This window comes from Argentina silus, assembly GCF_951799395.1.
Source record: "Argentina silus genome assembly, chromosome: 6".
In the NCBI taxonomy this organism is placed as follows: domain Eukaryota; kingdom Metazoa; phylum Chordata; class Actinopteri; order Argentiniformes; family Argentinidae; genus Argentina; species Argentina silus.
In genome coordinates this window covers 19,161,514-19,177,141 of record NC_139660.1, presented here as the reverse complement: position 1 = coordinate 19,177,141, position 15,628 = coordinate 19,161,514, and the positions used below count along the sequence as shown (strand labels likewise).

The window sequence follows — 15,628 nt, the reverse complement described above, 5'->3', positions numbered from 1 at the left end:
AGACAGGCAGACAGGCAGGCAGGCAGGCAGGCAGACAGACAGACAGACACACACACACACACACACAATTGTATTCTGCTAGGGCATGGTGTATGCAAGCCATATGATATCCATTGTCACGTGCTGGTCAGAGGTTGGAGGGAGACAACCCTGTAGGCCTTCTGCTGGTCAATGTGAATGATTCCTGATACAGTCAAATTAAAAAGATCTCATCTGAAGTGTTTTTTGTTTGTGTCTGAATTATTTTATGAAATGGACACAAAGGTGACCACCATTCCTCATTCCATTCCATGCATTACAGTGAGTCAAGTACTCCGATTTCTGCCTCCACCAGCCTGCCCTGGTCCGGGGTTGGTCCGGGGTTGGTCCGGGGTTGGTCCGGGGTTGATCCGGGGTTGGTCTGGGGTAGGTCCGGGGTTGGTCCGGGGTTGATCTGGGGTTGGTCTGGGGTAGGTCTGGGGTAGGTCTGGGGTTGGTCCGGAGTTGGTCCGGGGTTGGTCCGGGGTTGGTCTGGGGTTGGTCTGGGGTTGGTCTGGGGTTGGTCCGGGGTTGGTCCGGGGTTGGTCCACTGTCTCCTCTAACACCGCTCTCACTCTGGCTGCTGTCCTGCAGGTGAACCCTTTCACTCTCAGGCTGTGTTGTGATTACTAAAACGCCAACCCAGTACAGTAGGTCTCTCCTGTAAAAGACATTTCTCAATATCTCAATGGGACTTACCTGGTTAAATACAGTTAAACAGAATCCACTGGGCTACCCCAAGCCTCCAGAGAAAGACCCCGATAAATCTTGGGCCAGCTGAGACGGCACAATGCTTTGAAGTGTCTGAGGCGTCATTAGAGTGTGGCAACTAGTGATCTGCTGTGAAGGAGGAGAGTTCTGGGCGGGTAAGTGAGCTGTAGGTCAGGTAGATGAACACTGCCCTGTCTTCCCTACATGTCCTACTCACTGATTAACCTCTGTGTGGGGGCAGCGCATGGCCCCTCTATGTCTGGGGAGCTCTGGGGACCAGGATTAGACAGGTCCTGGTGCCCAGATTATTTATTATCCTGAGTATGGAGCTTCCTGAAACTATCGCACCGAAATAGATAAGTGGTAGATGGGCGGTATGGTCTAATTTTCTTGTTACAGTATATGAATGTGGTCTGATGGCGCAGTGAAATTACACATCAACATTGGTTAAGAACATCTTTGCATTGAAATGTTACAGTAGAATTCTAATTCACTGACTAGATTATTAATCATTATGCCCCAGACATTAAAGCGCGTACATTACAGATTGGTAGGAGTAGTACTTGACGGCTCACAATGACGTGATGATGTCAATGGGGACAATAGTAACAACACTGGGTGGAATCCTACTGTAACTCGAGATCTGCACGTGTCGCATACATTTCCAATGTATATCAAGAACCGCATTTGGAAGCTGTTTTCACATGCTCACACATTCGTCATGTAAGGTGATATCAAATAAGTGTTAAAAGTGTCCTTTTAATGAAAACATTTTTAATAAATGGCTCACACTCCTCTCTCGTTGTGTCACCTGACGAAGGCTATTGAACCAAAACGTTGGTAACGTTACAGCAATGAGCAAACAGTCTGCGACATTTTGCGAACAGGTTCTACTTCAAGGCGGTCACAATTTTAGTTCCACCAAACTGGTCCACAAGAGATTACTCCAAAGCAAAGACTGAGGTCTATGATAAGGTATTGAGATGTTAGTATAAAAACCTGCGATGAATCAATCAAATATTCTTTACACAGAACATTTTGTGTTCAAATTGAAGTTATTGATCAAATCAAATCATTTAATCTAATCCGTAATCTGTTGACGTTCACATCACTGAGCCTATTCTCTAATCATGAACAATTTGATAATCATGTACTTACATATTATCATGTATATACATACTATTCATAATAATACCATCAATGATGGAGCATGAACTACCATGAAATACCATGAGATTCCATGGGCCTTTAATTTCCCCTCACCATTTAATTTTTGTGAAATATTAATTGGAAAGCATTCTCTAATTACTGCATATCTATTTAATACTTATAAAATCTTTAAATTATATGTAAAGATTCTGTTCAGATGTCTCATTTTCTCTGTTTCAGTCAGACATAACCATTGACCACCCAAACCTTTCATATGGAAACAACCTTTACACTCGTTAGTACGGTGAATGTGGATCACAGGGCTGGTTTATTCATTTGACCCCAAAATTCATGTTAGATATTAATATGACAGAATATTATGGACCCAGAGGTAATAAGTAACTATCATAAATGCCTATTGGTAACACTTTGTATGAGGCACACACCTGTAAAACATTGCAACGCATTATAGGCATGTATGATGTCTTATGTCTTTATAACACAGCAGAATGTGTTATGTCTTTCAATAAGTTTAGTTTTTTAATGGATGCAAAATAGCTTATAAAAGCTCAGGATAGCTCATTATGAGGTAATATAACACTTTATAATGCAGTCATACATGTTTATATAAGTCCTTTAATGCTCTACAGTATGAACACATTCTAAGTGCATGCTCTAATAGTGTTACCATTTTATTTTCCATTGTTAACCCTCGTATTGTGTTCACTTTTTGGACCCTTTGGAACTCTTCGGGTCAAATTGACCCGGGACATAATTTGGGCTTTAACACACTTTAACCCAGTACAGAAATCTATTAAAAATCTTGACTTATTGCTTGAATTCCGGCTCTAATATCATTCCTGGGTCGGGTCCTTGAATGGGCATGAATGGGCTCATCTAAGATGGGGAGTTTATGATGAATATAATGAGAAACAACCATTCTACAGATCTTCTAAGGTAATGTTATTCATCTAAAGAAAACAGAAAAGTAAAAAGTCATCTATAGAAAACATAAAAAATTATACTAAAGCATAATTAATATATATAAAATATAGTCTCAAATATAGTCTTTTAAACATGCATAGATTATTTTAGACATGGTCATGGAGCAATATGAACATTTATATTGTAGGAACTTGGGTAACTTAGCCTTGCCCAAATTGGCCCACTGTAAACTTGCTTTTATGGATGGTTTTCCGTAAACTCTGATGAAGGTCTATCGATCAAAACATTATTCATAAGATCTACAAAAGAGTGTTGATGTTTTTTTTGTGAATGAAAGATGTTCCAGTTCTACATAGCTACAACATTTTTAACATAGAAGTAAACCATTAAATATTGAATTATAATCAAAAACATTTCCTGCACTTACCACTCCCCTGAATTATCATGGTAAAACAATTTTAGACGAAGAAAAGACAGGGGCCCATCCTCATCCTCATAATTTCATTGTTAACTGAATGTGATTTTTCAGGTGTTCCATAGACACTACAGGGTGTTGAAGGAACGTTGTTTTCTATCATCAGTTAGTTTTTTGTTGTTGTTGTGAGGGGTTCAAACTTCCTCATTGTACCTAAGATAATCAGGTAATTCCAAACCACATGATGACAGAGACATATGATATCATAATGATTGGGACAAAAGGGTAATTCCTTGCTCATGGACACATATAATAAAAGGGCAGTCCCTTTACTGGAAACGTTCCATGAAGACTTTCTGATAAAGTTTATGATTGATTGAACTGCTGATGTCAGGCTATAAAGGTTGTTCAAGGGTCATTCGTTGGTGCAGTGTTGCCCATAAAGCTAGAGTGAGTGACATGTAGCCAAGTAAACAATATTTAATACAGAATTCATGAGAGCATTTTCAGTTTACATTCTATGAAGAGTGGTTAGACCTAGAATGGAAAGGAATGCAAACACGTGTTTGATAACATTCCTGTTTGATACCATTCCTCATTCCATTCCATGCATTACAATGAGCCTGTCCTCTGATTTCTCCCACCACCAGCCTGCCCTGGATACAGTATACTGTTGATTGATGTTTTTCTGATCACTGCCACAAAGTCTCTGTCATATTCTGAAGTAAACAGGAAATGGTCCCCTGTAAACTCAATGCTTTTGACACAACATCAATACAGCCTTATCTCTGTTTTAATGACCCACAGGGCACAAATACTGCATGACCTTCAACTTACAGGAAAATCAGGCACTTACTAATCTTGCTGAGAAGATGAATCAGACTTTAGCAACCAACAAGTATAAGTAGACTGACTGCAGCTCTGCTTAATTATATCACTGAGTCCACAGCCATGGCCTGTAGAGCAGTATCTGTGTTGCTGCTGGTCTACCTGTCAGGGTCTACCTCTGGGATCAAACTGGAGGGAAATGGATACACAGACATTCTGATTGCCATCAACCCAGCAGTGCCTGAGGACCCGCTGCTCATCCAACAAATCCAGGTAATGAAGAAAACAACAACCAAACATTCGCACCCTCCTAAAACATGACTCAAATACTTCTCTAATGCATCATGTGTTTTTGTGGATCATCAGTTTGAAGCAGTATACTGTATGCTCCTTGTAAATATCTTCAAAAGTGTGTAACTTTATATATTTTGCCTTCGCCAAGAAAGGCTTCTCTGATTAAATAAAGGATTAAAAAAAAAGAAAAAAAAGACATAATAACCTGTTAAAATAGTTGATAATTTAAGACATGCTACAGTATACTGAGGAGCATATTAAATATGTTTTAAAAAATAAATAATGAAATACCCTAACTTGTTTTCTTCCTTTCTCTAGCACTGCTGATGGCACTTGTTCTTATGGAAGGTTTTACTTACGATGACTGATGTATAGTTGATTCACTTACTTAGACAAATGTACTAAATTAAAGCCGCTTTGGATAAAAGTGTCTGCTAAATGACTTAAATGTAAAATGTACATATACATTTATGCAAAGCATGTCATGATAATATACGGTACCTTGTCATTAATACAAGGGTCCCCTTGATATTGACAATTCCTTTTTCAAGGGGAGACCTCTCCCATGATGTCACATCTGGTTGGGGTGCACCCATACAATCATCACTCTATTCAATAAGGATAATAATGCATAGATGTTTATCAAGGAATTTACGCACAAAGACATCAGCCTGGATGCCAGTCTGTTTCTACTTTAGCTAAGACATTTATTGCTGGCATGGTGTATGTAGTTAAACACCTATACAATTTACAAAGGGTTCACAATCTTATAATACTTTTCTACAATATCTACTTAATAATTATTTTCAGGACATGGTGACCAAGGCCTCTTCTTATCTATTTCAAGCTTTGAGCAACAAATTGTATTTCAAGAGTGTCAACATTCTAGTGCCACCGAACTGGAAAGAACAGTGGGGCAACTACTCAAGGGCAACTACTGAGACATATGATAAGGTGAACATTTTAACATACACTGCACAGGACAAAATCCGCTTATATATTTCTGTGATATACTGTGTGTGATTTGTTTTTCAAAGGGGCAATTTGGGATTGGTACATTCATGATTTTATTTTTAAATTAATGATAAATAGCCATTGATTCTTGAAGAATATATGTAACTTATACATGTCTCTTAGTTCAACTATCTTACCCCATCAGAACACAACATTTAAGCTTGTTTTACTCCTTTGTTTGTATACAATGTTATTGTAAGCAAACCCCGTACAGCTTCAAAACACGGTTAAAACCATCATGTTGATCTCATGGATGGTCAGCATCCATAGCTTCGTCTATACATTTGAGAGTGGTTACATTTCTTCAAGCCCATCCCTCAGCTGTTTACCAAAAAATGTGGTGGGGAGAGCGCTTAGTTGTTGTTTGAATCCCAGATTGCCCCTTTAAGTGAAATAAAGAAACAAAGCTATTACATGAATTGTGGGTCATATGACAAGCTTGTGTTTGTCTGTTGTGGTGAAAAATGTCAAACACAATGACTATTTTGGAATTGTCAAAATAAATGCTAAATTACTGCTCAGAGCAGTTTAATCAAACTTTGCATCCTGTTCCAGGCCAACATAGTGATTGATGAGCCAAACTATGTATATGGAGATGAACCTTACACTCTCCTGTATGGTGAATGTGGATCACAGGGCCGGTACATTCATCTGACCCCAAAATTCATGTTAGTTAATGATATGACTGAGCATTTTGGACCTAGAGGTAGGAACTGCCTTCTATCAGCATATCCTGAACTAGTTGATATTGTCCATGCCAACTGCAGCATACAGTATTTCCTGCTTTTGTCCACCATTCTTAGAGCGGGTCCTTGTGCATGAATGGGCTCATTTGAGATGGGGGGTTTATGACGAATTCGATGAGAACCAACCATTCTACATCTCTGGTGGCAAAAAAGAGGGAACTAGGTAATCATTTAATTTTTATGAATACAAAGATTGGAAAGAGCTATGTGGAGTCTTTAACAGTCTTACAATGCACTGGCACATAGAAACTATGTTTTTGTTTTATTAGTGACACTTTACCCCATTTTGTACTGCTATTTGGACAGAAGTAGAAACCGGAAATACATTATTGAACATTTAAAAGTGAGGACGAGATAAATACGTCAATGTCCTTTCATCACAGCTTTGTCATACCTCTTGCAAACAGTTGTTGTAATGTATTGTTGTTGTAACAGTTACAATTGAACTGAAGCCCAATCAATACGTATGTATACATTGCATTGCTTCTACTAGCTTAATCACTTATGGTAAAATAACAATTTCTTCTATCTAATCTTAGATGTTCCAAAGACATAACAGGTGTATGGAAAAATGTTACAACTAACAAGCCATGCACTGAAGATTCCAACGGTATACCAATAGACAACAAATGCCATTTAATTCCACATCCCGAACAGATGACCAATGCCTCCATTATGGATCGTCAAAACCTACTAGGTTCAGTACGTAAAATACCTCCCTGGTATTGAAGTTGATTTGGATGTACTGCCTCATGAAATCCATCGTAGAGGATGTAGTGGTTAATATCAGTTTGTTTTGTTTGTCAGTAATATATTTGTTTTTGTTGTCTTTTGTGAAATGTTATTGATAATGAGAGGTTCACTTTATAGAATAATAATAATAATAATTAATAATAATAATAATAATAGCAATTTTCATTAGAAGTGTGCATACTGAATACTGTATAACCAAAAACAACACTGAAGAGGAGCAAGACCAACAGTAATACTAATCCTTGTTGTCTTCACACTCTAGATAACAGCGTTTTGCACCAAGGACAATCACAACACTTTGGCTCCAAACACGCAGAACAGGATATGTGACAGAAGTACTATGGACGTGATCCTCTCTTCTGATTCTGTGGATGGAGATATCCTGGAGTTACTGGAGCCTCTGAAACATCCCAGCCCACCACCCACATTCACAGTGGTACAAAGACAACAAAGAGTCATCTGTCTCGTCCTTGATGTGTCAGGGAGCATGCAGGTACAGTACAGTAAATGTTTAGATGCAACCACTGACTGTACATGATTGACAGTATGCTGTATTTGAAAAACTTTGTTGAATTAACAGCTGTTTGATAACAACTTTTATAGAAGATAGATAATGGGCATAGTCATAGTCATAGTTCAAATGAGGAATGTAGTTATTTTGTGAAACTTTCACAGTGTGACATTGACTCTGAAGTATTTTACGGGGTCCTTAAAATGCCCACCGTGTCAAATATATAAAAGGTTGATATGATTATAAGATCTGTCTTAAAATTCCAAAAGGCAAGGTGAAATGAATATTGAAATAAATAATTATTGTGAAATATTTGTGACTCTTGCTACAGGAATACTTGTGTCTAACAAATGTTTCTGTTGTTGTTTGTTCTCTGCAGGGTCAGAGAATCTTGAGACAAGGACAAGCAGCCTCTCTGTTCTTGAGGCAGATCATTGACGACCAATCTTATGTTGGGATTGTAACATTTAATTCTGCTGCTTCAGAAGTAAAACCGTTGACTTTAATTACTGGTCCTGCGATCAGGGAGGAGTTGGTGGACCTTCTGCCAAAAACAGCTAATGGATTCACAGATATTTGTGAAGGCCTTCGGTTCGGTTTTGAGGTACATACTGTAAATGAAACATGAACATGAAACGTGGCCCCTGTAATCAACATTACCATTAATTAGAAAATAAGTATTGAGATGACATACTGTATATGACAGGTCTGTACATCATAATTCATAATCCCATCTGGATTATAATGATCAGACTCATACGGTACGTAAACACATGTCAAGGCCACGATTATATAATGAAATGAAAGTTACAATTTTAGGTTCTTAAAAAAGGTGACAACATCGCAACAGGAGATGAAATAATACTCCTGTCTGATGGGGAATCAAATACGCCCATGAATTGTTTGGATTTGGTCGAGGAAAGTGGTGCGATTGTAAACACTATTGCTTTGGGACCAAACGCAGACAAACTTTTGAAAAATATATCAGATATATCAGGTGAGGTAAACAGCATTTGACATGAAAAATATTGCTGTGGGAAGTTAAAGTTAAAGACAATATCAGAGCTGCTAAAATTGATGAACCACTTCCATAAAATAATTGTGTCTGCAGTACAATACAACATTACCATGAAATTCGTAGTGTAAAGGATGTCTTCATTACTCATGTTACAGGTGGGGAATATTTCATTGCGATAGATGAATTGGATTCCAACATGCTTGTGGATATCTTTGCTTCACTTACGACATCTGATGGAGATCTGACACGGCAGACAGTCCAGGTGAGGTGGAACAGCAGGTCACAACAATCCCCAATACATCAACATTCAGAGTCATTTGAATATTGTGTCCCATTTCTCCTGACAGCTTGAAAGCTCTGGGTGGCTCTCACAACCCTCTGATTGGATTAATGGCTCTGTATACATTGACAGAACAATTGGAAATAACACAAGTTTTTTAGTCCTTTATGAGATCAAGCCACCTGACATCCTTGTAACCAGTCCCTCTGGACAAATGTATGATATAGATTTTGAGCATGATGCTGCTACAAAGACTTTCACACTGAATATTCCAGGAACTGCAGAGGTGAGTCTTTGTGTGCATTTCTTTTCCAACCAGATGCAAGTATTCAATGAACCAATAAAGTGGCATAAATTCCTAATGTAATCAAAATGTTGTTATTGTTATGATTGTGTTACTTTGTCAGTTGACTCCATCTCAAGGGTAATTTAGTTATTGCAATAGTTGTGTATGGACCATATCTCATGCATGATTGCAAGTTTGAATGAATTCTGATAATGTCATCTGATCTGAAATTGTAGACAGGAAAGTGGACATACAGTGTTAGGAACGATGAAACAACAGTCCAGTCATTGTCAATAACAGTGACAAGTCGTGCTGCCAGTGAAGATGTGGCCCCTGTCACAGTCAAAGCCCACATGAACCAACAGTCCAGCGATGGCAGCAAACCCATGGTGGTGTTTGCAGAGGTCAGCCAGAATAGACTTCCAGTGATACTGGCAAATGTGACGGCCATGCTGAAGTCTGACACTGGGGAGAGGGTAGAGATGACACTGTTGGATAATGGAGCAGGTGATGTAATGAGCTTAAGTGGAAGCGGGGTTTCAGAGAGAAATATTGCTGCATCTCATTTCCCCACCCTTTCTCCTGAGGTGTCCAATCCCCTAAACAGATTAATAGTAATACGATGAATATATATTCATATAATATTGTTCCCTTTAAAATACATGTTTAGAAGTGCACAAGTCCACACTTCAGGAGAAGTGCGGAGAAATGGGATGCATCAATAACCTTCTTTAAGTTATGATCGTTCATGTCTCGCTCAAAGAACACTCATTCTCTACATCGCAATTTATTTCAGGTGCTGATGTTTTCAGGCATGATGGCGTCTATTCCAGATACTTCACTCAAATGAAAGGGGGCAAATACAGTTTAAAGGTGAAAGTACAGGGCCAAGACAGAAACGCCAGCTTCTCACTGAAGAGACACAGCGGTGCACTGTACATACCCGGATCTGTGGTTGATGGTACAGTTAATTCTACCTAGAACTCTGTCATGCATTTAATTGATGACTTACTGCATTTCCAGATGAAATGAAGTGCATTTGTATGTGTTTAATCACTATCCATATCTCTAACAATAAGTAGATCACTAACTGTACAAACAAGATTGATCAATTTCTATGTGACTTGTGATCGTTTTGTCAACATAATTCTTAGTTGCTGTTTTATGATTTAATTCTACAGGGAAAGTGGAGCAGAATCCCCCAAAGCCTCCAGTCAGTGAGGACAACCTGCAGGCAGACGTGGGCAGCTTCTCCAGGACAGCCATTGGAGAGAGCTTCATTGTCAATCTTCCACCTGGTGTCCTTCCCCCAAATTTCCCCCCAAACAAAATCTCAGACCTGAACGCAGAGATAGAGGAAGACACAGTGCTGCTCACCTGGACCGCACCTGGGGAAGACTTTGACCAGGGCACAGGTAGAGTCAAAGAGCATATCAACAAGTCGTGGATATTTCTCCTGGCTTTTGCTAATATTAGAGCAGAGAAATCAAACTGGCAGTACGGGGGACAAATGCGGCCCACAATCCTTTCTTGTGGGCCCTAAACTGGTATTAATCAGGCCCTATTGGGAATGTTCATACACCCCTATGCTTGAACTACCATGACACTGGTCAGGCTTAAATAATTATAGTAACCACAGACTACCTAAACTAGCAGTCAATTTCAATAAATATTTATTTTTGATTTGTTGAGTTCATGGAAAAGCCAGCTGGAGATTGTTGCTATCCTTAACTAATATGCTATATTTTAAACCATCACTATTCAATGAGACATGTACAGCAGTATTCTTTATCTAAGTTTTGCGATACCTGAAATATCCCCTCATGAGGATGGTAAGACTGACGTGGGCCCCTTGGATATTTGAGTTTGAGACCCCTGGATTAAAGTAATGTAATATGTACTTTCCATAATATACATCCACTCTAACACTGCCATTTGCAGTATTGAACCAATCCTTACATTTCATAAGAATCGAAAACATTTATAAAATCATCATTGTACTGTCTGTGTTTAACAATATTGTACGTTTTCTGTCATTTATTTTAACATTTCAATTTTGTTAGCTAAAGCCTATGAGATCCGCTACAGTGAAGACATTGAGCTGCTCAGATCCAACTTCAGTGACGCTCATCTGATCAACACATCCAGCGTTCCACCAAAGACAGCAGGCTCCCTGGAAAGGTTCTCTTTCACTCCAACCAACGGCACTATGCAAGACGGCACCACTCTCTTCTTTGCAGCTATAGCAGAAGACGCAGATATGAAGACTTCTGAAACATCTAACATTGCTCGAGTGACCATGTTAGTCCCCAAAGCACCTGTGCCTCCTTCGCCTGGTAGCCAAGGTGGTGGTGTGAATATTGCTGCCATTGTCATATCAGTCACAGGAGTGACCGTGGTGGCTTGCCTGATAGCTAGTGTAATTATGTGTGCAGTAAAACCAAAAAGGGTTATTCAGGCTTAACATTGGGGTAATGATGGTGGTAAACAATGAATCAGTGTTTTGTGTACTGGGCCAAAAATAATCTTGCTTTTCTTAAAAGGTTAATAACATTATTGCAGAGGTGAGGTGACAATGAATGATCATCATATCTTCAGTATCAATAATCAATAATGTGTTTTTACGGTCCTATAAATCTTGATTGAAAGTTAAGCTTGATAAAGCTCAAAGAATTGGTGGTGGAAACAGTGGAGCAAAAGGTGACTGGAACTATGTACTTCAGACAGGCAGACAGGCAGACAGACAGACAGGCAGACAGGCAGGCAGACAGGCAGACAGACACAATTGTATTCTGCTAGGGCATGGTGTATGCAAGCCATATGATATCCATTGTCACGTGCTGGTCAGAGGTTGGAGGGAGACAACCCTGTAGGCCTTCTGCTGGTCAATGTGAATGATTCCTGATACAGTCAAATTAAAAAGATCTCATCTGAAACGTTTTTTGGTTTGTGTCTGAATTATTTTATGAAATGGACACAAAGGTGACCACCATTCCTCATTCCATTCCATGCATTACAGTGAGTCAGTACTCCGATTTCTGCCTCCACCAGCCTGCCCTGGTCTAAACCAACCCCTTGAATGGTGAAACTCATTACTTCCCATGATTGTGGTCAATTCACCCCATCTTTCTAAGGTTTCCTTTGTCAGTTGCAACATGCCCCAACAAAAAAAAGAATGGCAGGCTGTCTGAGCAATGCATAATTTGACAGTTGTTCTTATCCAGACAATGCAGACAAGTCAATATTTACTCAGCCTCGCAAGCTCTCTTATTTTTGCAGCTATTAGAAAACATATTAGCATTTTCAGTGTGGCAGCAACAAGCCAGAAGCGACGTACTTCCCCTTCAATAATGTCTTGCAACAAAACAAACCATTAAAAAGATAATGACTTTAGGGGCGGTACACTTCAGTCAGTAACGCAAACTTTGGTCAGAAGATAACGTACCACAATCTCTTGTTACATTGATATCAAACAAAATCTAATATCAAAGAAAATCTCTGATAATAGCCCTTTTTCAGTAATTAATTTAATATGGCATGAAAAGTCCAGGCTGTGTCAGCAGATAGTCTCTGGATAGCACAGTTGGGAACAGAACCACATTTCTGGTGTTACATGAAATAAAGGAGCCTGACGACATTGAAATAATAACCTCTTCGGGTGTCATCTATAACATGCTTGCATTTGAAAGGCAAAGCTGCAATGACTTCTTCTTTAGTTATTGAAGGGAGAGCAGAAGTATGATTTTAATGCACTAATATTAAAAATGTCCTGGGGCAGTGGGGGGGGGGGGGGGGGGGGGTAGTATGTTAACCAAAGTAAAACGTTATGTTATTAACATTTTGTTTGTTCGAGGTTCAATACTTCACGTTATTTTAGGTTGTCTAAAGTTATCAGGTATTTTCCAATTTGTCAGTATTGAATCATATTGAGTCTGTCTATAGTACAAAAGAAAAATATGCCGATTTAGATGTTTGTCAAAAGCTTAAATCTACACACCGGATTTTTCACTATAATAAAAACATATGAATCGGAAATATTTCTACATTCTCAACGCTTTCCAGACTGGAGATTGGACATACCATCACAAATACAGGGTCATCCCTGTCTATAAGATGGCAGTGATGAGTCGTGGTGCCAGTGAAGATGTGGCCCCTGTCATGGTCAAAGCCCATATGAGCCAACAGTCCAGCGATGGCAGTAAACTCATGGTTGTGTTTGCCGAGGTCAGCCAGGAAGCAGTTCCAGTAATACTGGCAGATGTGATGGCCACGCAGGAGTCTGACACTGGAGTCAGCTATGAGCTGCAACACCTGTATAATGGAGCAGGTAATGTAAAGGCAAAATGCAGGGCACAAAGTCACAGGCTGATGTAATAAACGTCACACCAAAAACGATAAGAACAAGTGCCATCAGCAGTCACAGTGCTAGAGAAAGGTAATGTAGGGTAATGTAGGGTAATATAGGGGATGGAGATGTCTGAGCTCACACAGGACATTTAATTCCGACAAATCATTCTTTTTTACAGGCAGTGATGCCTTCGAACATATTCCAGATATTGAAGAGAGGAAAATACAACCTGAAATGAAAGTACAGAGAAGTGACAACGAGACAGGAAGAGATAGACTGAAGAGACACAGTGGTGCTCCGTATGGACCTGGAGATCAGAATCAATGGGCAACTGAAACTTACTGTACTTGAAACTCGTTGTTTTTGAGTAGGAATTCAAGTCCAAAGTCCAAAAATGTATCTACCAATTGCAGATTGCACCTTTAACTGTTTCCCTCCAGGGACAGTGGTGCTGAACCCCCCAATGCCTCCAGTCAGTGAGGACTTTGTTTGTACAGAAGATGCGACACTGATCCAAAACATTGGGTAAGAGTCCAGATCTTACAGGGACCCAGGTACAAGTACAAATATATATAATTATACATTTTGAAACGTGTTAGTGTTTTTTACAATTCTATTATTGACAAACAATGGAGTGAAACAAGTTTATTTTGTGATCTAAGGCAGTTGAACTAAGCTCATGAGACATTTCTAAGTTATATTCTTGAAGAATCAATGGCCATATTTAAAAGTCCAAAAATGTATGAACCCATCCCAGATTGCCCCTTTAAGCTTTACAAATCTTTAAATGCCATGATAAATCATGTGCAATCCAGCACTGCACATGTTTGTCTCTATAAATAACATTCTCACAGTTTACATTTTTAGTGTGGCCACAAGGGGCAGCAAATTGTAAAAAACTACATGCTGCAGCTTTAACAAATCATGCACTCCAAGTTGCCTGGTTTTAATATGGGGGTTATTTCCTAAATAATGACAGATGTTTATGATATTGTCATTATTTCTAATCTTTCTGCTTAACTTTTTTTTTTTTACATCGGAGGTAAATTCAGATTACCATATTGCAGGTTTTTGGACATATTTGATTGTAGATGCATTTGCGTTGTTTAACCACAGGGTGACAAACTAGTACCAGTATTAGCCTTTTAGTGCTCATGCATGGGTAGCAGTGGAGACAGAAATCGGAGGACAGGTTCATTCTAAGGCAGGGAATAGAATGAGCAACGTGTGTTTGATGCCATCCCTCTCATTCTATGCATTACAATGAGTCTGTCCTCCGATTTCTACCTCCACTGCTCTACCCATGCATGAGCATGGGATAGAGGTGGATATAGGCACATTAAAGACATTATCAATGAAAGAAGACATCAAATCGCATCTAACACATTATTTTGTTTGTACTATGATTGAATGAGGCATATTATAGGCTTATACACTGTAAAACTAAACTTAATTTGTCTAGTCTTGTTCTTTCATATTTTCACACAAACACATATGTTATCATTTAGTACATGAATTGAAAAACATTTCATCGCTGATATAGAATTATTGTGGAATTGGTGTACCGTGCATGTCTGTATCATGAAATATTGTCATACAATTACAACATTTTATCATTTTTGTATTTCCACTGTCTGAGAGGGATTATTCTCATTATTGCGTAATGTTCCTATCCTGTTGGAGTCTGTTGCAGGTCTCTCTTCCTTTCTCTTTACAACCTCAAACAACCAACAAACACCATTATATTCAGTAATCATTCATACACCTTATCCATAAAGCTCACTGGTTTTCTTAAACCAGAAACATGCAAGTGTTTGGTTAGGGTTAGGGTTAGGGTTATGGTTAAGGTCAGTTTTAGGTTGACCTAGTGAGGCTGTCAATGGGATGCTGGTCAGAAAAGTCCTTTGGCCTTGAGAATACAGACAGGAGGAACTGTCCAGAGGGATTCCATAGACCCAGTGATTTGGAGGTTATGTAACTGTTAATCTAAGTGGGATGCTTGGGACGGCCTGACTCCGACACCTGTTGCATTTTAAATAGTTACATTTAGGGTTAGGTTAGTGGGGGGTTTAGGGTCGGGTCGTCCCAAGGATCCCACTTAGCATCGACCGTTACGTAACAGACACACTTGACAGATGAGAGCACTTTAAGCTGTTAGCTTTCTGAGTGAAAAAAAGGGATAGCAGGAATGGTACATCTCTTATAAACAAAAGTTTCTTTGGTCTTTGACATTCAAAAGAGGTGATCTGTTTTGGTGCAGGGTCGTGCCAGACTGTACCATTCCTGAGCCTGTTGAATGGTCTCTAGAATCT

General features: G+C 39.2%; 1 protein-coding gene across 1 annotated transcript; it reads left to right on the top strand.

Annotated features, from left to right (window-relative positions):
- Nucleotides 1-4,189: 4,189 nt before the first annotated feature.
- LOC310806299 (calcium-activated chloride channel regulator 1-like) lies at nucleotides 4,190-13,845 on the top strand (the record flags this gene model as incomplete). The annotated part of the gene is made up of 12 exons (XM_083672351.1): nucleotides 4,190-4,339; nucleotides 5,171-5,314; nucleotides 5,930-6,080; nucleotides 6,178-6,261; nucleotides 7,251-7,366; nucleotides 7,764-7,871; nucleotides 9,205-9,475; nucleotides 9,765-9,929; nucleotides 10,150-10,383; nucleotides 11,032-11,261; nucleotides 13,031-13,295; nucleotides 13,757-13,845. The coding sequence occupies 12 exons, from the start codon at nucleotides 4,190-4,192 to the stop codon at nucleotides 13,843-13,845; spliced, it is 2,007 nt and encodes a 668-aa protein (XP_083528477.1).
- Between the last annotated feature and the right edge of the window lie 1,783 nt (nucleotides 13,846-15,628).